Below are 24087 nucleotides of genomic sequence, written 5' to 3'. Positions count from 1 at the left end.
TTTTTAAGTCAATCAACAAAGTGCAAGTAAATTTCAAAAGTGTCTGCATTTCTCTCCATCAGCAGCGGAATGTCTGGAGGGCTGCTGACATGTTAAAGGATGTCAAAAGCTCCAGTTAAGTCTTTCTGAAAGTGGGAGAAACAGGTGAAGCAAACAAGCGTCCTTTACTTTTCCTTCCTGGAAAAGGCAAATGAAAAGGAGTCACAGAAGTCATAGATGGCCAGTACACTCAGGGAAAATGCAATTTCAGCTAGAAGCCAGCAAGTGCAAATCAAAGAAGGGAATGACACTTTCTGCCTATGAAATTAGCAGAGATTTAAAAGGACAGTAAGACTCAAGAGGAGTTGAGGGTGAGAGGTGGGTGTGCTTCTGGTAAGGCTTCCTTAGTGGGAAGGGCAAATTAATTCAGTCCTTCTGGAGGGAGAGCGTTCAGTAGCTACTCTTCTAGGAATCAAATGTAAGAAAATAATGCAAGATGTAGATTTATTCATGAAGACATTTATTTGTAAAATTTAAACTCTAAATGTCCATTTGTATCAAAACAGATTATGAGATAACCTCGAGCCACAATATCATGCAACTGTGAATCAATGGAAAACAAGGCTATACATAAGCATTTGGGGATGTAGCGTATGTTCAGCACTAAAAGGATACAAAAGTGCTTTGATGTCGATTTTGAGTTTTAAAGTTTTTATACAACTACAAACCCCTGTAATTTGAAAGAACCATGCCCAGGTGATATGCATTTGTGTGCCAGTCATGTGACCCGGGCAAGCCCCTTAAACCTTTAAGAGCCGGTTCTCTCCTGCGTAAAATGGCGATAATACCAAACGGGGCTGTCGTGCGGATTAAATGGGATCGCTGTCTAGGAAGGTGCCGGGCTCGCCATCTGCCTCCGCGAGGGCAGCGGGTTAAAGCGAAGGCTTTCCCCTGAGCCCGCTCCTGCCCCTCCGAATGGCTGCGGTTCTCGCCCCTTCCCGGCGGCCCCCGGGCGGCGCCCAGAGCTTCGAATCCAAACAGTGACGGGGCGGGGCGGCGGGGAGGGACGTCCCCCCAGGCTCAGTCGGCTTTCCCCCGCGCACGCGCAGACGGCGACCTCACCGCCAGTCGGCCGGCTAGCGTTTCCCACGCCCAGCGCGCGGCCCTCCACCCCGCCCCGGCTCCGAGCCCCGAAGCGCAGCGACGCAGTGCGCGCTCGCGGCTCACGCCCCAGGAGGTGGGGCTTCTCGAGGAGCGACGGGGCAGAGCGCCAATCGCGGGGCTGCTCCGCCTTCAGGCTCAGTTTGAAATTCCGCGGTGACCTAACGGCTCGCGGAGCGGCGGCCAGGAAGAACACAGCGGTCTTTGCGGGGGTTGGCTGCGCACAGCCCCGCGTGGAGGAGGTCTGGGGCCTCGAAGGCCGGCTGCTTGGAGCGTCCGCCATGAGGAGAAGGTGCGGGCTGCGGAAGGGTCGAGGGGCCGCGGGAGGGAGCGACCCCCGTCCCGGGCGCGGGGTCCCCGGAGCGCGGGTGTCACAGCAGGCCGCGCCGAGTGAGGCCCGGGCGCGGCCGGCAGGGCTGGGGAGCGCTGAGCTGGGGCTCGGGGCGGGGGCGGCAAGGCCTGCTGCGCACCGGCCCCGGCGGCCGCGGGCTCCCGTGGCTCCAGAAGCCTGGACGCGCCGGGTGTCCGCGAGCCCCGCCCGCTCGCCTCAGGTGCTGCTTCTTGGCACCCACGGCCTGTTCGAAGTCCTGCGTCTTCTGTGGTCGCGTTTCGCGCTTCTCTTTACGGTCGTCAGGTGTTCCGTTTCTCCGTGTCTCCCGCGGGGCCGGGCTGCGGCGCTAACGTTTTAGCTGACGCGGTCGGGAGCCGGGTTCCTTGCAAGTTCAGGAGCGCCGTTAAGGAATTCCTCTCCGGTGTTTTTCACGATTCCCCCGGCCCTGCTGGGGTGGGGGCGCCGCCGACTTGAAGTAGGGGCCAGCCTCGTCCGCACACCGAATGTCACTTGTCTCTTCTCCCCTTTGTCCCCTCCCCCTCGATTTTCCCTGCACAGCACTTACTGGCATTTAGTGGAAGGTTTGCTTATTAACCACCTTTCTTTTGCTCTCAGAATGTCAGCAGCAAAAGGGGAGGGGTGTCAGCTTTGTGCTAAAATAAGGATGATACCAGGGCATAGGGCTCCTGGGTAAAGAGCGATAAAAACGTTAACGCTACTTTCTGAAAGAGGTGGGCGAGGCACTGTGATGATTCATTATTTGTGGTTATTGGTCAGACCGATTGCTCTGTGGCTGTAGAAAGTTCTTCCTTCCATAATTACTAATTCCCGTCGTTCCTTTTCAAGTGCTTGCCTCCCGGAGAATGGGAATGGAGTACAAATCATGGTACCATTTGAAAAAACAGCCAGGGTTTTAAAATAACTTCAGTTGGGGCGCCTGGGTGACTCAGTGGGTTGGGCCTCTGCCTTCGGCTTAGGTCATGATTTCAGGGTCCTGGGATGGATCCCCATATCTGGGCTCTCTGCTCAGCGGAGAGCCTGCTTCCCCCTTTCTCTCTCCCTGCCTCTGCCTACTTGTGATCTCTCTCTCTCTGTCAAATAAATAAATAAAATCTTGGGGAAAAAAGAGAAAAAGAAAGAAAAAACTTCAGTAAAGCTGTCATTTTTTAAAAAAATCTGGCACATAATCTGCAGTGTTTTTTGGTTTGTGACTTCATTGAAAAACAGCTATGTTTACTAATGTAGCCAAATTACTTTTACAGAGCTAAATGACAGGAGATTTGTAGATCTCAGAGCCAATTAAAACCAAAACAAATGTCTGTACAGCAAACAGACTGCTGGCTTCCAGGAGCCAGAGGGGCCACTAACTAAAAGCAGTATGCACACAATTGTTATAATGAAAAAGTTAACCATCTCTTGGATTTGATTACTTTAACAAATCTTACTGGGCCTGTTGGGAAAACGGGCGTTTGGAATTACAAATCTAGAGACCCTTCTCACTTGAGTACTGTTTTCAAAGAATTAGAAAAATGTTCCACCCTTCACAACATTCATACTAATTCTTGTGTCCCCTCTTTCTCTCATTTCTGACATTAGCCTTAATTTTCAAAAGACAGCCACAGTCTCACTCCTCCCCAGCTCTGATGCCACCGCCCTGGTCCAGGTCACCACCGTTGTCTCTTGCTGTGTTCCCCTGGCCTCTTAACTGGTCTCCCTGCTTCTGCCTTTTTCTCCTGATACTTCTTGTCAACACAGGAGCCAAAATCCTCCGGTGATTTCATATTTTAGAGTAAAAGCCTCTGCGTTTTACGAAGGCCTCTGGCGTCCTGCTGTACTCTGCACCAGTCATACCAGAGTCCTTGCTCTCTTAGGAACCTACCAGGGACTGTCCCATCTCAGGCATTGGCATTCGCTGTTCCCTCTACCTGGATCTCTCTTTCCCAACATGTGCCATGACTTGATTCCTTACCTCTCTCTTTGCTCAAAGATCACCTCAGGGAGGACTTACTACCATTTAATGTAAGATTTGCTTACATTTGCTTTTCTTTTACTATTAGAATGTAAACCCCAAGAGGGCAGGGATATCAGTTTTGTTCAGTGCTGAGTTCCAACACTTAGAATGTGTCATGTGTATAATAAATATTCAAGTAGTAGTTTTGAATGAATAACTTATGTTTCAAAAAAGTATGATCATAAGATGCCTTAGTGCATTCACTGGGAATAATAATTCTCTTGGTTCAATTAGACACCACCTGTAAACAGATTCAGGTAATTTCCCTAAAAGTACAAGTTTGAGATTTTTATTCTCCTAACACATCACTGGAAAGCTGAGGATACTTAGAAGGATACCTCCCAAGGACGCAAACGGTTGTAAAAAGATCCAGTCTTCCCAATCTCTTGAAACTAAGTCACTGGACTGGAAAAGATCTCAGATGGTCTTTAAAGTGATTTCTAACCTTTCGTGTAGCATACAGTCTGATGGGTTTTAGTACATTCACGGAGTCATGAGGTTATCACTACAGTCAGTTTTAGAACATTTTTATCTCGTTGAAAAGCCCATACCCATTAGAGGTCAGTCTTTCGGGCAGGGAGCCTGCTTCCCCGTCTCTCTCTGCCTGCCTCTCTGCCTACTTGTGATCTCTCTTTCTCTCAAATTAAAAAAAAAAAAAAAAAAAAAAAGTATATGAGTTTTGCATGGACATGTTTTCATGTCTCTTGGGTCAATACCTACGGAACTGAATTTCTGGGTTATATGGTAACTGTTCAACTGAGAAACTGCTAGACTTTTTTTTTTTTTTAAAGATTTTATTTATTTATTTAACAGAGATCTGTTAAATCCCCAAGGGTCCAGGTCTGTGAATCGCCAGGTTTACACACTTCACAGCACTCACCATAGCACATACCCTCCCCAATGTCCATAACCCCACCCCCTTCTCTCAACCCCCCTCCCCCCAGCAACCCTCAGTTTGTTTTGTGAGATTAAGAGTGACTTATGGTTTGTCTCCCTCCCAATCCCATTTCAATTTCTGCTTTTTAAATGTTATGTGAAGCAGACTAATGGTTAGCCTTTTTTTTTTTTTTTAAGATTTTATTTATTTATTTGACAGAGATCACAAGTGGGCAGAGAGGAGGTGAGGGCAGGGGAGCAGGCTCTCTTATGAGCAGAGATGCCAATGTGGGGCTCGATCCCAAGACCCTGAGATCATGACCTGAGCCAAAGGCAGAGACTTAACCCTCTGAGCCACCCAGGTGCCCCCCTGGTTAGCTTTTTTAAAGTAAACTTTTTAAAGACAAATTAGAAGGTGCCCAGTTAAATTTGCATCAGATAACGCATTTTTTTAAAATAAACTTTTTGTAATTGAAGAATAACATACAGAAATGTGCATAAATGGAAGTGCCAACTTCATCAATTTTCACAAAGTCAGCACACACCTGTGTAACCAGTGCTCCTTGTATCCCTGCCCGGTCACCACCGCCCAGGACAATGGTGACCACCGACCACCGTCCTGACTGCTCAAAGCATACCTTGGTTTTGCCTGTGTTTGAATTTTGTATAAACGGAATCACATGGTGATAAATGCTGCTTGACTTGCTTGTTTTGTTCAACCAGTTTTCCTTTTCTTCCCTAACTTTTCTTTTTTTTTTTCCACATTATTTTTGTTTTACCCCCCGCCGTTTAAAGATTTTACTTATTTATTTATTTGAGGGCGAGAGAGAGAGAGAGAGAGAGACCGCTCATGCATGAGTGGGAGGGGAGCAGAAGGAGAGAGAATCTCAAGCAGACCCTGAGCCTGAGGCAGGGTTTGATCTCACAACTCTGAGATCATGACCCTACCTGAAATCAAATGTCAGACACCCAACCGACTGAGCCACCCAGGGGGTCTCATACCGCCTGGGTTTTTTTTATTGTTGTTTTGTTTTTTAAGATTTGAGGTACAATTTGCATACAGTAAAATTAACTCATTTTACATGAACAGTTTGAATTTTGGTCGTTGTGTACAGTTAGGTGATCATCGTAAGATCTGGGACCATTCTGTCACTGTAAAAAAGTTTCCTTGTGCCTTTTTGCAGTGGATCTGCTGCTCTGATCCCAGGCTTCCTTTCACTATAGTTTACTTTTTCTAGAATTTCACAAAATGAAATCCTGTACGATGTAGCGTTTTGGCGTTGGACTTCATTTAGCGTAGTCCACGTGATGTTTCTGAGACCCAGCCTTGTGGTTCATTGCTACGTGATTATCATATCTGTTCATTGCTATGTTATTCCCTGGTAGGAACGGACTGTTTACTCTGTGGGTGGACATCGGGTTGTTTCTATTCTTACGCCCCTAGGACTAGCGCTGCTCTGACCCTCCCTGTGCGTGTCTTTACCCGGTACGTGTTGGTTTCTGCCGGCCCGGCCTGTAGAAGTGCACCTGCGAGGCTCGGCTTCAGCAGGTGCTGCGGCAGTTTTCACAGCGGTGTCCCAGCTTCCACTCCGGGCCGGGAGTGTATGAAGGGCCTGGTCTTCCTGTGTCCTCGCTGGCACTTGATGTTTGTCTTGTGTAATCTGAGCCCTTCTCGAAGTCAGTGGCTCTAACTTCAGAACAACCAGACTGCAGTGAGTTGCCGTTTCACAAGAGCTTCTCCCGGAGCAGGCTCTTGTGTTTGGCGGCAGTTCATTTTGTCTGGTTTATCTTTCCTTTTTAAGTAGTCTCTGCACCCAGCGTGGGGCTCGAACTCACAGTCCTGAGTTCAAGACTCCTATGTTTTGCTGACTAAGCCAGCCAGGCGCCCCCGTTTTTCTTTATAATTCTGTGTTGTCCTGCCATAGGTAGAACTGTTGATGAAAGTCCTGGTTCTGGCTATTACTGAGAGGACTGAATTTCCGGGACACCGGGGTGGTGCACTTGGTTAAGCGTCTGACTCTTGATCTCAGGTCGGGTGTTGATCTGGGGGTCATGGATTCAAGCCCCACCTTGGGTTCCACGCTGGGCGTGGAGCGAGGACTTGGAGTAGAGCGAGGACTGTTGGTTTTCATTGGTTAGGTGATGTTCTTAGGATTATTAGGATGAGCATTTTTTTTAATGTAAAAAAAAAAAAGAAGATTGAATTTCCCCAGTGTAAGGCGATACTGAATTTGGCTTTGCCAGTGTTGTGTTTTAGAGAAGAGAGGTTAAAGCTGAATGCGGGTTTTTGCTTTGTTTTAGCCTGAGGCCACTGAGAAACTAGTCTATTCAGTTTTTGTAAATACTGCTTTTAGTCTGGAGGCAGTGGCTCATGTTACTGGCTTCTCTTTGGCTTTTCAGTGAGGTGCTGGCAGAGGAGTCGATAGTATGTCTCCAGAAAGCTCTGAATCACCTGCGGGAAATCTGGGAATTGATTGGGATTCCAGAGGACCAGCGGTTACAACGAACTGAGGTTGTGAAGAAGCACATCAAGGTGAGCTGAGTCGTACTGGTCTGTTTGCAGTGGGACAGCAGTGCGGAGACTGGTGTCCCTTCGCGAGAACTGGGGAAGTGACACTGGGACGTCACAGGCTCTTCCTGGTTTTGTTTCTATTTAAGTCCTTTCTTATGAATTTGTACTTATGGGGCGCCTGGGTGGCTCAGTGGGTTAAAGCCTCTGCCTTTGGCTCAGGTCATGATCTCAGGGTCCTGGGATCGAGCCCCACATCAGGCTCTCTGCTCAGCAGGGAGCCTGCTTCCCCCTCTCTGTCTGCTGCTCTGCCTACTTGTGATCTCTGTCAAATAAATAAATAAAATCCTTTTAGAAAAAGAATTTGTAATTATGAAGGTTTTGGTGTTATTGGTTTGGGGTTTTTTTTCCCATTGACCCCAACCTTTTATGGGACTTCTTTCTCTCTTGTAGGACCTCCTGGATATGATGATTGCCGAAGAGGAAAGCCTGAAGGAAAGGCTCATCAAAAGCATTTCCATCTGTCAAAAAGAGCTGAATACGCTGTGCAGCGAGTTACATGTTGAGCCATTCCAGGTACATGGCGGGGGCCTTTGGGGGCTCCTGCTGGGTCAGAGACTGAGGAAGGACTCTGACTTGGGGCTCCAGTGGAAGATTTCCTTGTAGAATCTTGGCTATAGAAAGTGGGGAGAATTTACCACCTAGTCAGTTTGTTCCAGCAACTTCCACTTATGTAAAGAGTTGCCCTGTTGCGAGGTGGAAGAGCTGGTAAGTGCGAACATCCTTCCATCCAAACCAGCTTCCTCTTGCTATCATTGTAGGGCATAGAACTTCCTTTTTTTTTTTTTTTTTTTTTTTAAAGGTAGGTATGGATGCATGATGCTATTCTTTCTCTGAAAGCAAATGAAAAACACTACCCAGGAAGCAAAAGTGACTAGTGATACAAGGGAAAGTTACAAAAAGACCTGCCTTTGTGGTGTTGCTCATACCCCGCAGCTGTGTGCCGAGGACCAGCCAGAACTTGGCTGGGGGAGAGAGGTCTCAAGGGCCGGGGTGTCCGGGCGGCAGAGTCAGGCCGAGGGCCTGCGGGGTTTGCTGCGGGCCAAGCAGGAGCCCAGCAAGGATGAAATGAGTAACAGGATAGGGGTCCAAAAGGTGTCCCTGGGGAGAACCAGTAGAAATAGTGTTGGGATCATAAAAATGAAAACCAGCGTGGAGCTTGGGGAGGTGGTTGGAATGGCTGTGAGTGCAGGGGCAGCACACGGTGCGGTGAGATTCCGGGGTCCCTCTCTCTGTTACAGCAAGAAATACGTGGGTCTCTAGGAGAGAGTTTCTTCCTTTTCTTTTCCCTTCTTCCTTTCTTTCAAAAGATTTTATTTATTTGAGAGAGAAAACACAAGGGGGGCTGGGGCAGAGGAAGACAGAGAAGCAGACTCCGCGCTGAGCAGGGAGCCCGATGCGGGGCTCAATCCCAGGACCTTGGATCATGACCTGAGCTGAAGGCAGATGCTTAACCGACTGAGCCCCACAGACATCCCCAAGAGACCGCCTTTAAAGGGTTAAGGATAATTCATACCTGGTAGCCAAGAGCAATCAGACAGATCATGACATTAGTGGAATTTCCTGGAATCTACAGAAATGGCATATATATTGTTGATTTTATTTATTTTTAAAGATTTTATATATTTATTTGACAGAGACTCAGCGAGAGAGGGAACACAAGCAGGGGGAGTGGGAGAGGGAGAACCAGGCTTCCTGCTAAACAGGGAGCCAAATGCGGGGCTCGATCCCAAGACCCTGGGAGCACGACCTGAGCCAAAGGCAGATGCTTAATGACTGAGCCACCCAGGCGTCCCTATATCATTGATTTTAGACAAATAGTGTTTTTTTTAAAATATTTTTATTTATTTATTTGACAGAGATCACAAGTAGGCAGAGAGGCAGGCAGAGAGAGAGAGAGGAGAAAGCAGGCTCCCCACTGAGCAGAGAGCCCGATGCGGGGCTTGATCCCAGGGTGCTGGGACCACGACCTGAGACCGAAGGCAGAGGCTTTAACCTACTGAGCCACCCAGGCATGCCGACAAATAATTTCTTTAGTGTGGTTTTTTTTTTTTTTTTTTTTTTAATTTTTTTAAATTTTCAGTGTGAAATTAGGTAAGAAGTTAGATACACAGTGATAGATCTTCCTCAGATTACATGATAGTCTTTATTCACCAATGTTGAATAAAATCGTGTAAATTTTTAAGTCCTATACCTGCCACTTTTCCTCTTAATATGTTGGAGTAGAGCAAAGACTATTGATTTTTATCGGTTAGGTGATGTTCTTGGGATTATTAGGATGAGCGTTATGTCTTGAACTAGATTTACTCTTCGGTAGCTAACTCAACGCAAGATTTCCAACCACTTTTCACCTCTTACAAGAGTGTCCTGGTACCTTTCCTTATTCAAGACCTTTCTTAGGGAACCCTCTTGGTGCCATATTTTGTTGGCCATGAGTTGACTTATTTGTAAGTTTAGCTAAAAGTCTGTCATCCAAAGGGGTATCTGGGTGGCTCAGTTGGTCAAGCGTCTGCCTTTGGCTCAGGTGATGATCCCAGAGTCCTGGGATTGAGTCCCATATCAGGCTCCCTGCTCAGTGGGGAGTCTGCTTCTCCCTCTGCCCTTCACATGTGCGCATGCTCTTTCTCATTCTTTCTGTCTCAAATAAATAAATCTTTTTTTTTTTTTTAAGATTTTATTTATTTATTTGTCAGAGAGAGAGAGGGAGAGAGAGCAAGCACAGGCAGGCAGAATGGCAGGCAGAGGCAGAGGGAGAAGCAGGCTCCCTGATGAGCAAGGACCCCGATGCGGGACTCGATCCCAGGACGCTGGGATCATGACCTGAGCCGAAGGCAGCTGCCCAACCAACTGAGCCACCCAGGCGTCCCTCAAATAAATAAATCTTAAAAAAAAAAAAACAAAAAAAAAAGGCCTCTCACCCTAGCCCTCTTCCATTGTCCTTCTCTTCATTTGAAGAGATCCACGTGGAACCTTCTCACAATGGTACACTGTCTCCTGCAGGAAGAAGGAGAGACGACCATCTTGCAGCTAGAAAAGGATTTGCGCACTCAGGTAGAACTGATGCGAAAACAGAAAAAGGAGCGAAAACAGGAACTGAAACTACTTCAAGAACAAGATCAAGAGCTGTGTGAAATTCTCTGCATGCCGCACTATGACGTCGACAGCTCCTCAGTTCCCAGCTTAGAAGAGCTGAGCCAGTTCAGACAACACGTGGCCACGCTGAGGGAAACGAAGGTAAGTGCTGGCATTCACACTTCCTGCAAGTCAGTTTGACTTTCTCGTAGGTACTTGTAATCATTTTATTTCGTAGGCGTCTAGACGTGAGGAGTTCGTCAACATAAAGAGACAGATCGTCCTGTGTATGGAGGAATTAGATCACACCCCAGACACGAGCTTTGAAAGGGATGTGGTGTGTGAAGATGAAGACGCCTTTTGTTTGTCTCTGGAGAATATTGCGACACTACAGAAGCTGCTTCGGCAGGTAATAACTGCTCACGGTACCGCCTGGTTCTCTAGTGTCCAGAGATTTGAAAAAAATGGCAGTTTTTTTCCTTAAGTCTTAAATAAGTCTGTGTAAGTTAAAAGAAAGGGAGGGTAGAGACAGTGAATGATATATAACCTTGGGGGGGGTTGTCTTTTTTTCTTTTTTCTTTTTTTAACAAAACACTTATTTGTGGCTCTAAGAATGAAATTGAAATTTTGGATGAAATACTATTAGTCATGTGAATTAGCTTCGTATTTAATTTTTTAAATTAAAAATCTGAATTCTAATTCTTGGGGTTTGAGATCCTACCATAATGGCAGCCATACAGTTTGTGTCCAGAAGTCATGAAACCACACTTCTTCACAATCTAGTAAAAGTGCTGCTTCTCCGTGTGGGTCCAGACATTTCTTTGCAGGAAGCCACAGGGGTGGCCTTCTTTGTGCTGCTGTCTTTGCCATAACCATTGGCTCTCCTTGCTACAGCTGGAAATGCGAAAATCACAAAACGAAGCAGTGTGTGAGGGTCTGCGAGCTCAGATCCGAGAGCTCTGGGACAGGTTGCAGATACCTGCGGAAGAGAGAGAAGCTGTGGCCACAGTTATGACTGGGTCAAAGGTCAAGGTCAGGAAAGCGGTAAGAAATCCAATGGGCACTGGGTCGGCAGTCTCTACCAGTGTCAGGTATATTGTCTTCAACACCGTCTGCCTCGAGTGAGCCTGTTTTTTGTTTTGTTTTAAAGATTTGAGAGAGAGTGAGCACGTGTGCAGAACATGAGTGGGGCCGGGGAGAGGGAGAAGCAGGCTCCCTACTGAGTAGGGAGCCTGATGCAGGGCTCGATCCCAGGGGATCCCGGGGATCGTGACCTGAGCTGAAGGCTGACACTAAACCATCTGAGCCACCCAGGTGCTCTGCGAACCTGGTTTTAAGGCAGGCATTAGACAGGGGTGGCTGTAGCCTGCTTGTCTTCTGTCCTCTGTGTACTTTTCTTAGGTTTCTGGCTCCTGTGATAACAGTGTTATAAAAAGTGTTGATTGAGGCACCTGGGTGGCTCAGTGGCTCGGGTGTTCAGCTGTTGATTTTGGCTCAGGTCATGATCTCAGGGTTGTGGGATCAAGCCCCACACCCAGCTTGGAGCCTGCTTGGGATCCTCTCCCTGTCTGCTATTATATGTGTGGGTTCTCTCTCTCTCTCTCTTTCTCAAAAAAAGTGTTGACTGACCCCTGTGGCTTGGTGTTGTAATTTTATTTTAGCAGGGTGGGGGGTTGGGGGACCTTTGAACTTCTGTATTCCTGCATGAAAGTACACAATGGCAAGCACCTTTACCGAGTCTCTCTGTCACAGCTGCAGTTGGAAGTGGATCGGTTGGAGGAACTGAAGATGCAAAACATGAAGAAAGTGATTGAGGCAATTCGAGTGGAGCTGGCTCAGTACTGGGACCAGTGTTTCTACAGCCAGGAGCAGAGACAGGCTTTTGCCCCTTACTACGCGGGTTCGTACACCAGCGGCAGTTTCCTGTGACGTCCTCACTTGTCTTTTACGAGGGCAGACATTCACCAGCACATATTTCCTCCGCTGCCTTTTCAAGCCACGTAGCGTTAACTGCCATTCCTGTGTAATTAACATTTGCAGATGCCGCTAGGAAATAAGGGGGCCTTGATTTCCGAAGTAGTAAGTCACCGTAGCCTGTCGTTGTGAGGCTCAGGTCTGTCAGGAGCTCACCCCGTGCCAGGTGCAGTGTCAGACTCCTGACACCACCGCCTCACTTAATCCTCACCTCAGGAGATGAGGACACGAGGGCACGTAAATGTTCAGCAACTTAACCCTGAGGCGCAGGGCAGGTAAACCTCAGAGCCCACGTTTGAGCCCATGGAGTGCATCCCCGAGAGCTCGGCGGAGCCCTAGCCTGAACTGAACTGAGCATAAAGATGAGATTGTAGTAGGTTTTTAGACATTTTCTGTGAGCAGGATGGACAGGAAGACGGTGAGGGAAACCGAGAACAGGGCAAGAGGTGACACAGCTTTGAGAATCTTCGTCATTGTGCCCCACACCCTAGCCCCTCACTCCCTGCAGACTGAGCGTGTGACAGAGCTGGCTCTGTCATCCACAGCGTACACTTATTCATGTGTCACTTTTACTGTAAGGAAGAAATCTGATTTCATTTTAGGAGGAAGGGGGTGGGGGTTAGTACGTGGGGATTCTAAACACTAGAGGCGTTTTTAAAAACTGCGGGGCCTGGGTCTTACAGAGGACTACACGGAAAATCTGCTCCAGCTGCACGATGCTGAGATCGTGCGCTTAAGAAACTACTATGAGCTTCACAAGGAACTCTTCGAAGGCGTCCAGAAGTGGGAAGAAAGCTGGAGACTTTTCTTGGACTTTGAGGTACGGCCCTAGCTTCTGTTCCCCTAGAGTGCAGTCGAGCGTTCCCGCCCGCCGTGTGCAGGGTCAGCGTCCACTCCGCTCTTGGCCAGGGGTCTGACACCCGGGCTTCAGCACTAAGTCCTGAGTTGCTGCTGACCCAGCTGTGTGTGCCCAGCTCACATGCGGGAACAGAGGAGAGCGGAATTACTGCCCTCGGTGAGGTCGAATTCCTGCAAAAAGAAGTCCGGGCTAGAACACACAGGGCAGGCACAGCTGTTCCACAGTCCTCTGTGTCCCCGGCTTCCCCACCACTAAGGGGCAGACCTGACCTCAGGTTCAAGGCAGCGCTGGAGCGCCCCCTGCTGCACGTCAGGCACTGCCCCTCTGCTTGCAGGCCACACCCGGGGCTGGAGAGGCCGGGGGAGCCACTGCTGCAGATTCGGGTTCTCCGAACCAAGGACGGGGAGCACGGATGTGGGGTGGCAGTTACTGTTCGCTACCGTTCCAGCTGTTGCTGTCTTCTCAGAAAGTTGCCTGGGTACCGGGGCACGTCTGTATGGTCTGAATTCCTTTTCTTCTGACAGACTTGACTCACAGCTTTCCTCAGAGCTTTTCCAAGCTCAGGCGTGGGGCTTGGATGAGCCAGACGAGACATGTAGGGCACACGGAGACTCATTCTCAGAGCTTGAAAGGGGCTGTGGGGGAATCTGAGCTCAACTCCTTCAGGGTTGCAGCAGGGAAACAGGACTCGAATGGAGAGCCCCGTGTGAGGTCTCAGACCTAAGAACAGATGCCCCAGGCCTCTGTTACTCCGTAACTTGTGGTTGGAAGCAGAAAGGAAGGGTAGTAAGTGTCAGTAAAGAGCCAGGTAAGTAAGCCTTACTGACATGCCAGTATTTAAGGAAAAATAAGAAACGAATTACCATCCCCTTTAGCTAGTGTTTACAGGCAGTCACCAGTCACGTGGTCTGGAAGGCAAATGGTTTCTTTACGAGCTTTGCCCCCAAACTGACAAGATTATTTCTAAAATTTTCTGATGATCTCCAATTTTTGAGTGTATAAATCTAATTTATATATACAAATTACATGCTTAAATTACTGCCCTGATATACTGTATACCTGATACAGTAACAGAAACACAGAAAAGAAGCCTAACACTTGACATGTTTAAGTTGCCTATTTTGTGAGTGTTAATTTCATAAAAAACCAGATTATAAACCTCTTAGCCGGACACATTTAAGCTGCATCGTCAGCATGCTAGAAGTGAGTGGGCAAGTAGGGATGCCACCACCAAGCCCTCCCGAGTGTAGACCCCTCCCTTGTCGCTCCACATATCTCATTCCCTATAGGTGACAAGTCGTCTTTGACATCAACCACGGAAGAGAGCCAGTGACATTGTGCATTACATATTAAAGCCTATTTTTTATTTCTAAAAAAAGATTTTATTTATTTGAAGTGGGGGCAAGGGGGAGAGCACAAGCCAGGGGCAGAGGCGGAGGGAGCTGGGCTCAATCCAGGACCCTGTGATTATGAACTGAGCTGAGCTTAACCCACTGAGCCATCCAGGCACCCTCCATCTTAGATTAGAAAGGAAACCGTAGTTTTCCTACACACCAGTGGGTGATGGCGCATATGCCTGTGGTGCTCACAGCCCACTCTCCTGTCTCAGGACATCACCGCCTCTCACTGCGGACAGTGGGTTGGGAATGCAGAACTCTGACAGTTTCTGTAGTATGTATCAGTTTATCAGAGCGAGGGATCTTAGCAGCAGTTTCCGGTGTGATCATCTCAGGGCCTACTCTAATTAAAAGGTATTTTTCACAGAGAAAAGCTTCAGATCCAAGTCGATTTACAAACCGTGGAGGAAATCTTCTAAAAGAAGAAAAGCAACGAGCCAAGCTTCAAAAAACACTCCCCAAGGTAACGTCGCCACGAACAGTTTTTGGTGCTTGGCTACAGAACACCTTACTGTTTGTAAATCCTCTGCTTTGAATGGTCTTGCCCCAGAACTGTCCTCTCTTCCAAGGCTTAGGCAAGGATGGCAGGTATATGCCAAGCCTTCCTGGTGGAAGCATCTGAATATCAAGATTTCGTAACTTTTTTTTTTTTTTTTTTTAAGTATTATTTTTTCTTGTGTTTTTTTTTTTTTTTTTTTTTTTTAAAGATTTTATTTATTTATTTGACAGAGAGAGATCACAAGCAGACAGAGAGGCAGGCAGAGAGAGAGAGGGAAGCAGGCTCCCTGCTGAGCAGAGAGCCCGATGCGGGACTCGATCCCAGGACCCTGAGATCATGACCTGAGCCGAAGGCAGCAGCTCAACCCACTGAGCCACCCAGGCGCCCCCTTTTTTTTTTTTTTTTTTTTTTAAGATTTTATTTATTTATTTGACAGAGAGAGATCACAAGCAGGTAGAAAGGCAGGCAGAGAGAGAGAGAGGAGAAAGCAGGCTCCCTGCCAAGCAGAGAGCCCGATGTGGGACTCGATCCCAGGACCCTGAGATCATGACCTGAGCCAAAGGCAGAGGCTTAACCCACTGAGCCACCCAGGCACCCCGGTTTCGTAACTTTCTTGAGCTACCATAGCAAAGTGCCATCGACTGTGGGGCTTCAACAACAGAATTTTTTCACAATCTGGAGGCTAGAAGTCTGAGATCAAAGTATCAGCAGGGCTGGTTTCTTTTCTTTTTTTAAGATTTTATTTATTTGACAGAGATCACAAGCAGAAAGAGAGGCAGGCAGAGAGAGGAGGAAGCAGGCTCCCCACTGAGCAGGAAGCCCGATGTGGGGCTCGATCCCAGGACCCTGAGACCATGACCTGAGCTGAACGCAGAGGCTTAACCCACTGAGCCACCCAGGCGCCCCAGGGCTGGTTTCTTCCGAACCCTATCTCTTTGACTTGTGGATGACTTGCCTTCTCCCTGAACCTTCACCTGGCCTCCCTTCTGTATCTGTGTCCACATTTTCTCCTAACAAAGCCACCAGTGAATGTTGGGTTAGGAGCCGTCAGAATGACCTCACGCCCCCCAGTGACGTCACTTTCACTTCATTACCTATATGTCCGAATAAAGCCACATTCTGTGGCACTGGGAGTTAGGACTCAAACGTGAATTTGGGAGGATGCAGTTTGGCTTATAAGGCAGGCTTTTGAGAAAGTGCTGTGGGCTTCCTTACTGGGCCTTTTTTTGGTTTTGTTTTAAGATTTTATTCATGTATTAGAGAGTACAGGGCGGTGGGGCAGGGGAAGGCAGGAAGCAGCTTCCTTCTTGCTGAGCAGAGACCCCAGCACAGGGCCCAGTCCCAGGACCCGGAGAGCATGACCCAAGGCGTAGGCTGACGTCCAACTGAGCCACACAGGCGCCCCTACTGTTGTCTACCTTATAACTTTTTTTTTTTTTTTGTATAAATAGTTTGTACTATTTTTTTAAAGATCTTATTATTTGACAGAGAGATCACAAGTAGGGAGAGAGGCAGAAAGAGGGGGGAAGCAGGCTCCCCGCTGAGCAGAGAGCCCCACGCAGGGCTCCATCCCAGGACCCTGGGACCATGGCCCGAGCTGAAGGCAGAGCCACCCAGGCGCCCCCGTTATCTATTTTAGTAGAAGTAATTGTTAGTATTGTTGCGTTAAGTGCTGGATACTGTTGCAAAGTGCTTTCCATTAATCATTCGTTGTCACCACCTCCTTAGGACGTTAGGATCATTTCGATTTTTATAGATGAGGAGACACCCTGAGAGCTTCAATAACTCGCCCACCTTTTCACAGCCACTGAGAAGTAGATCCGGCCGTGAACCCCGAGGCTGCGCTCTCAACCCGCTCTGCCCACTTCATGTTGCTGCGTCCAGCTTTAGGCACCAAAACCCTAGTTAGACTCTGGGTTCTTGCCTTCTCCCCCCTTCCTGTGTGTTAAGAATAAACCATCCCTAGGCTGTGCTCTCTGGTCACTCTGACCTGTACCCTCGTGGGTCCAGCGACTTGACGTTCGGCTCCCGGTGCTCTAGGGCGGGGTCCTCCTTTGGGGGAATCATTCCACGCGGGCTTCACCAAAAATTAGTGGTAATCAGTGTGTCCTTGTCTACGATCCCAGCTGGAAGAGGAGTTGAAGGCACGGATAGAAACGTGGGAACGGGAGCACTCGAAGGCGTTTGTGGTGAACGGGCAGAAGTTCATGGAGTACGTGTCGGAGCAGTGGGAGGCGCACCGCCTGGAGAAGGAGCGGGCCAAGCAGGAAAGAGTGAGCGAGCGCAGTGGGGACGAGGACGGGGCTGTGAGCAGCCCAGGGTCTCTGCCGGGGGCGGGGTGGTGGCGGCTGGAGGGGTGGCCCTGGGTACGAGGCTGGACACTCCACTTCTGGCCCTGCTTCTGTCCCATCTCAGGCCTCTTCCCGTCCTGAGATTTATGGCTGTTGCTTCTGACTTTCACACAGCAACTCAAGAACAAGAAGCAGACGGAGACCGAGATGCTGTACGGCAGTGCTCCCCGCACCCCCAGCAAGCGGCGGGGACTGGCCCCCAACACGCCCGGCAAAGTGCGTAAGGTGAGCGCGGGGCTCTGCGAACCGCCCTTATGGGGCTCTTAAGGCCACGGCTCTTGGCCACCTCTGGCCTCCTGCCCCACAGAGGGGGAAGGGTTTCTTGGGCCTTCCAGGTTAGGTTCCTCTAAACGTATGAACGGAAGACAACCCTTACCCCGGTAGCAACTGCTAACGACAGTCACGGCCTGGGCAGTTCAGATGTGAGCCTGTTGTTGAGGTCTTGGGTGGGTTAAACTTGGGGACCCCGGACCGCAAGTTTAGTAAATGGAATATCCTGTATTCTTCCATCGCTGGAGCAGAAGTCAGGGAGGAATGTGACCTTGTCTTTGATAAAGGAAGTAGAACTTTACTTCTCAGCGCGTATTTTACAACATACGATAGTTTAAGAATCATCTGCAGGGGCGCCCGGCTGGCTCCGTCGGTAGAACACGTGACTCTTGATCCCAGGCCGGGAGTTCAAACCCCATGTTGATGGCAGAGCTTACGTAAGAGAAAGAAGAAAAAGTCACCTGCAAAAACTCCCAAGAGAATATTTGGTGTTTTTCCTAATTTTAAAAAAGTTTATAAAGCGTTTTTATTTGTTTGACAGAGACACAGCGGGAGAGGGAGAACAGGCTTCCCTCTGAGCAGGGAGCCCGATGCGGGGCTCCATCCCGGGATCATGAGCTGAAGGCAGCCGCTCAACCACTGAGCCACCCAGGCGCCCCAAAAAGGCTTTTAAATAATGTATTTTTATGGGGCACCTGGGTGGGTTAAGTCAGTGGGTTAAGCCCCTGCCTTCAGCTCGGGTCATGATCTCAGTTTCCTGGGATCGAGCCCGTGTTGGGCTCTGCTCAGTGGGGGAGCCTGCTTCCCTCTCTCTCTCTCTCTCTGCCTGCCTCTCTACCTACTTGTGATCTCTGTCAAATAAATAAAAATCTTTTTTAAGAAATGTATTTTTACAAAATAGAGAGCTCATATAATTCGGGTCTCTCCCTCACCCTACTGGGTTTATTGCTTGTGATTTTTTCATAGCGTCAGACATTCTTCAAATACATGCTTCCTGTTAGCTGTACCTTCTGTCCTCTTGCCAGGCTATCATTTATTAAACTAGCTCCCTATTTTTACATAGTTTTTAAAGATTTGATTTTTAAGATTTATTATCTTAAAGCGAGTGCATGCCTGTGCTCGAGGAGGGTGGGGAGGGGCAGTGGGAGAGGGAGAGAATCTCAAGCAGGATCCAGCGCAGAGCCCAGCCCAGAACTCAGTCCCACGACCCTGAGATCATGACCATAATCGGAGTCAGATGCTCAGTTGACTGAGCCGCCCGGGTGCCCCTACCTAGAGGGTTTGTTTTGTTTTAATTTTACTGAGTCAAATTCGCAGATAAAGTGTATACTTTCATAAGTTTTGACATACGTATACCCCATGAAACCATCACCACTGTCAAGCCCTTGGCAGCCACAGCCTTGCTATCACCACTGACTAGTTTGCTTTTTTTCTTTTAAGATTTTTATTATTTTTATTTATTTGACAGATCACAAGTAGGCAGAGAGGCAGGTAGAGAGAGAGGGGGAAGCAGGCTCCCCACTGAGCAGGGAGCCCAATGCGGGGTTTGATCCCAGCACCCTGGGATCATGACCCAAGCCGAAGGCAGATGCTTAACCCACTGAGCCGTCCAGGTGTCACAAGTTCGCATTTTCTAACACGCTATATGCGTGTGGTTATATAGTACGTATGCCTTTCCGGTCTGGCTTCTTTCATGTGAGATTCATCCGTGTTGCTGCACAGGTAACAGGTCAGTCCTTTTTAACGGGGACCAGTATCGACTGCACAACTGGACCGCGATTCGCTTATGTGCCTGGGGGTGGACGTTAGGCTTGTTGGTGGGGTTTGGGCTGCTGTGAAGCGGCTGCGTTTGTACACAGGCCTTTGCATGGCTCTGCTTTCCTTCCTCTTGTGTAAATATCTGATAGGTTTAGAAGCAAAATGGCTCTGCCATTTTATAGTTAAATCTGGATAGAAATCGACTTTGAACACTTACCACAGGTCTCCTCAAAGCTCTGAGCCATGGAAACCCATCTTGGACTTTTTCCTCTGTTCCTTCCTCTGTGGTGCCGGGCAGGCTACTGAGTGTGTTCGAAGTGTTCTCTTCTCCCATTCTTCTCCGTAGCTGAACACGACCACCATGTCCAATGCTACGGCCAACAGCAGCATTCGGCCTGTCTTTGGGGGGACAGTCTACCGTTCCCCCGTGTCTCGGCTTCCACCTTCTGGCAGCAAGGTCAGTATGCTGTGCGCACAAGGGCATCACCACCACGGCCCCAGCCCGCTTACCCGGACGCCCCGCCGGCTTGTGCCACGTTCTAAGATCCCTGGACTCAGTTTCCCTTGAGATGCTGAGAGTAAGCTAGCTTATCCGTCGAACGTGAGAGAGAGAATGGTCATTCTGAACCCCAGTAGGATCATGGGAGTCACTGGGATAGGATTCTGGGGGCTCAGTTCATACCTTGGGCTTCAGGTGCTGCTGAGTGAGGTCCCTGTGCGTGGGTTCCAGTCCAGCCACCCTGGATTGCGAGACGGTCAGGGACAGTCACGTAAGGAGAGGTGGAGAAGATGTGCTAAATGTGTCTTTCAAGTATTTTACAGACAGGCTCGAGACAGGTCCTCTGCACATCATTAAGAATTCCTGCAGCTTTTAAAACCACAAGTAGAGTCATGAATAATCCAGAGACGTTACTAGCCTTTGGCCACCTGTGTGTGTGTGTGTGTCCCTCCTTAGCATGATGCCCAGACCTCTCTCTCCTCTGCAGCCGGTCATCACTTCCACTTGTTCGGGGAAAAAAACCCCCCGTGCTGGGAGGCATGGAGCCGACAAGGAGAACCTGGAGCTCAATGGCAGCATCCTGAGCGGTGGGTACCCCGCCTCGGCCCCCCTCCAGCGCAACTTCAGCATTAATTCCGTTGCCAGCACCTATTCTGAGTTTGCGGTAATTCACCTTTTCTGATATCTGCCAGTCTCTGGGGAGCACACAGTTGGGGCAGAGTGGGTTCCTTCCCAAGGGCACCCAGATAATTAGGACAGTTCTTTGGAGGCTGAGAATCCCTTTCCTGCCTTGACCGTGGCACAGGGTCGGGTGGTTTAAGGGATAGAGAAGAAGGAAAGTGGCAGCGGCAACGTGACATTTAACCTCGATCCTCCTGCTTAAGAAATACCAGTCCCTGGCTGCGGGAGGTGACCCTTCTGATCACTGCCCTGGTGCTCTCTTGGTGGAGTTCTTGGTAATTGTCTCAATTCTTTGTTCTTAGAAGGATCCGCCCCTCTCTGACAGCTCCGCTGTTGGGCTTCAGGTCTGTATGGCAACCCCTGCATGTCCCGTGGCCATTTTCCAAACTCACCTGTCACATCTGCTCGCTTAACTCCCGTCTGGGCACGGAGCTCCACTAACTGATCATCTCAGCTGGACTCGTAGAGCACCCCCCGCCCCCCCCCCCGCTCCTTTTTTAAACAAAGGAAGCAGGAGTTCCTAATGCGGAAATCAAAACTACTTTCTGACTTCAATCCTCCAGCAGCCTAACCTGCTGATTAACAACACCTGTTCAGACTTGAATTGGATTCTCAGCCCTACCTAAAGTCAGGCAAATTTTTTTTTTTTTAAATCACTGTGTTTCACACCCGAAGACCTTCACCCTCCCCAGTTGTGACCTCAGAGGCCTCCAGTGTGCTGGAGAGAACAGAGGCCCCATCGCGCGGGGAGGGGAGCCCCAGCTGTGTGCTGCGCGTCGGGAGGTTCTTGGCCTGTGTGCTGATTACGTTCTGGAGTATAGGCCTTACTAACCCTTTCGGGCTCACCTGCCAACTTTCTGCCACGAGCTAGCCAGTGCTCCTTTCCTAGCCTCTGCCTGTTCCTACCACATCAAGCTGCTAAAGCATCGTGTGGCGTTGAAAAGCGATTTTTCAGACACTCTTTGTTCCTAGTAACCTACTCCGTCTTCACTAACCCTTAACTGCAGCGTCCTTAACAGCACGTGTTCTCTCTTCCCTCAGTGTCTTCCTGGGGGGAGGGGAGGCTGCTCCTCACGCGGGGCGGGGGGGGGGGGGGTGGGGGACACGCTGGCACACAGCCAGGGGTGCCGCTCTCGGTGCTGCAGTGGCAGGGAAGGGGGCAGTGGCCCAAGGCTAGAGCTGGTCTGGAACACTGGAACTAGCTTCATATTATGGTGCTTTTTTCAAATGACATCACTGCATGTGGCTCCGGCGAGCCGCCTGCTGCACAGAGGGGCCTGCTTGCTCCCGCGGCACCCACTTGGGTGCACCTGCTCTTTATGGCAAGGCCACGGGTGGGAGGGTCGTCTGGTTTGGGTTGCTGTGGCTCATGCCCTCCCGCAGGCGGCACCCAAGCCGGTAGACTAACCTCTCCTAACCTCTCTCTCGGGGCTCGTTCATGCTTTACCCTCTTCTGTTCCATGTGCTCCAGCAGGAGATCAAATCACCAGCAGGTTCCAAGGCCCTCGGCCCCAGGGATTGGTAGATAGAGGGTCTGGCCCCGAGCTTTATAAAGGGCTCAAAGACCAAAGGTTGTTGCCTGCCTAGCTAGACGACTCAGAGTACTTCGTGGAGCGTAAGGGATTTCTGTGCTGGGAGGTTCTGGCGGAATGTACTGGCTCAGGAGAGGGGTCCAGGGTCCACGGCACATGCTTATCTACGGCTAATAGCACGGTGCTCAGGCTTTCGTCTTACGTCCCTAACACAGCCTGTGCTGGCGAGGGACCTCGGTTTCAGAGAGTCCTGTACCCGTGCTTCCCAGGACGGGGGGATGTGTGCCGGAGAGGGGCCGCACTGCCACTGACATTATTTATTTTTCAACAGCGAGAACTTTCAAAGGCTTCCAAATCTGATGCTGCTTCTCGAATCCTCAATTCGACCAACATCCAGTCCTGAGAAGCCCTGATCAGTCAGCCGCTATAGCTTCCTGTGCCTAGACTAGACCTGATTATGTGGGGGGGCCTGGGTTTTTCTTGAGTTTAGGTTCCACTACCCTGGGCCTGACTGACAGAAGTGATTGTTACAGATGAAAACCCACCAGAGGGTTCAGTGGGTCTTCAAAAACTTGATGTTGTTTTGACCCAAGAAATACATTCAATCTTAGTTCATAGCGGTAAGTGCAAATTTTAGCAGATGGAACCTAATTGCTTTCTCTGCCCCGTAATTCTATTGCTGAAGCCCGACCAAGGGCTTATTGTGTTTTACCATCGTGCCCATCCTTGGGGCGTGGGGCACGAAGTACTACTGGCCTGTACCCTTATAATTAGAGATGGACATCTTGTTGGACAAGGAGGCTGGGGCTCCTTTGTTAAATGGTGTAGAATTCTGTTATATGGTACAATGGCCTACGTGTGGAGACGTGTGTACGGACACGCATGCTTACCTGAACTCCACTTCTTTAGTTTTCTCCGGGTTGAGGTGCCCGCGTTCATCTGTCCCCTGCAGTTGGCAGGCTGTGGTGCTGGGCTGGGCCGTCTCTGTCCCGGAGATCGGGAACTTTGCACATGTCAGTACTGGGGAGTTGTTCCTGCTACAGTGTCTGCATCTTCACGTACCCTGGCGATCACTACTGCTCTCCCCCAAGCACTATTTATTCTTCCTCTGCCTGCCTGTGCCAGCACTACTGTCTGCACACACAATGGTTCTCGAAAGCTTACCAGCATGGGTTTGGTCTGTGTCAGCCATGCTGCTTAAACGTATACATGTCCTGTTTTTAAAAATACAAATATATTCTTAAAAATAAATTAATGTGTATACTTACCTTTCAAAAAGATACATGGTGGTGGTTGTTTTTTTCTCAAATCACTTTTTGGTCAGTTTGGTCTGTGGAAAACAGAAAAGACTAAAAGAACATACAAGAAATTTTTAGTCAGGAGTGTGATTTTTATATCCTTTTATGCATTTATTTCTAAATAAAAAATACTTTTTATTTTGAGAAAAGTGTGAGACCAAAAGTCCAACTCTTGATATATAAAGGGGCTGAAGCCCTATTCGGAAATTTCTGGCTGCACTGTTGTCGGTCCTTAACAGGATTAGCTTGTATAGGGGGAGGCTGCCTGGCCTTTTGGTTTTTTAACAGCCTTTATTTTGATTAGAAAATACACACATATTTGAAGTGTACACTTGGATAAGTTTTGATATTGCCCCAATCAAGCAAGTCCTGTTATTCTAGGTTTTTTTTTTTTTTTTAAAGATTTTATTTATTTATTTGACAGACAGAGATCACAAGTAGGCAGAGAGACAGGCAGAGAGAGAGGAGGAAGCAGGCTTCCCGCGGAGCAGAGAAGCCGATGTGGGGCTCGATCCCAGGACCCTGGGATCTTGACCTGAGCTAAAGGCAGAGGCTTTAACCCACTGAGCCACCCAGGTGCCCCCTGTTATTCTAGGTTTTGTGACTATCTCCCAGTCTGTGGCTTCTCTCTCCATTCTTTTAACGGTGTTTCTGAAGAACAGATGGTTAACTTTGATGACGTCCCATTTTTCTTTAGATTGTATGTGTGTTGAAATTGTAAGAAATCGTTACCCAACCCAAGAGGTGGTGGTTTTCTAGAAGTTTAAAATTATAGGTTTTGCGTTTATGTGTGCGATCCATTTCGGCTGTCTGCGCTCATGTGCGTGGCTCCAAGTACGACCACCCACAGATGTCAAGTTGTCTAGCAACAGGAGCTGAAAAGCCTTTCCCTTCTCTACCGCATTGCCCCTGTGCTGCGGTCAAAACTCAGTGCATCCATCTGTCCTGATTACTAAAGACTTAATATTAA

The 24087-nt window shown here is 48.9% G+C and overlaps 2 protein-coding genes across 10 annotated transcripts in view; one reads left to right on the top strand and one right to left on the bottom strand.

Moving 5' to 3' along the window:
• The first annotated feature begins 1291 nt into the window (after window positions 1-1291).
• On the top strand, window positions 1292-23101 carry PRC1 (protein regulator of cytokinesis 1). Of its 6 annotated transcripts, none has more exons than XM_047736440.1 (15): window positions 1292-1432; window positions 6759-6891; window positions 7321-7443; window positions 9928-10161; window positions 10238-10408; window positions 10894-11043; window positions 11752-11899; window positions 12657-12793; window positions 14597-14692; window positions 16855-17001; window positions 17194-17304; window positions 19454-19564; window positions 20094-20193; window positions 20593-20631; window positions 22151-23101. In XM_047736440.1, exons 1-14 carry the CDS (start codon window positions 1422-1424, stop codon window positions 20607-20609), a joined length of 1689 nt encoding a protein of 562 aa, XP_047592396.1. In that variant the 5' UTR covers window positions 1292-1421; the 3' UTR covers window positions 20610-20631; window positions 22151-23101. The 6 variants fall into 6 exon arrangements, with proteins under 6 accessions (XP_047592396.1, XP_047592395.1, XP_047592391.1 ...); XM_047736439.1 differs by having other exon boundaries at window positions 20590-20631; XM_047736435.1 differs by having other exon boundaries at window positions 20094-20270.
• RCCD1 (RCC1 domain containing 1) overlaps window positions 16414-24087 on the bottom strand; it is a 31077-nt gene continuing 23403 nt past the window's right edge. For 2 of the 4 annotated variants that reach the window (XM_047736451.1, XM_047736443.1), the window contains one exon: window positions 23125-23168. The gene's annotated coding sequence lies outside the window, so the exon portion shown is untranslated. Of the gene's footprint in view, window positions 17782-19324; window positions 23169-24087 lie in introns of those variants that run through there. The other 2 variants (XM_047736445.1, XM_047736444.1) reach the window with 2 other exon arrangements.

Source organism: Lutra lutra, chromosome 7 (assembly GCF_902655055.1).
Source record: "Lutra lutra chromosome 7, mLutLut1.2, whole genome shotgun sequence".
Classification (NCBI taxonomy): domain Eukaryota; kingdom Metazoa; phylum Chordata; class Mammalia; order Carnivora; family Mustelidae; genus Lutra; species Lutra lutra.
Note: the sequence above shows the minus strand (reverse complement) of the source record. Positions and strands in the feature narration are given on the sequence as shown.

Coding starts and splice junctions, on each gene's coding strand:
- PRC1 (XM_047736434.1), top strand. Junction 10,162..10,237: donor CCACGCTGAGGGAAACGAAG/GTAAGTGCTGGC, acceptor TTTATTTCGTAG/GCGTCTAGACGTGAGGAGTT. Junction 11,044..11,751: donor AGGTCAAGGTCAGGAAAGCG/GTAAGAAATCCA, acceptor TCTCTGTCACAG/CTGCAGTTGGAAGTGGATCG.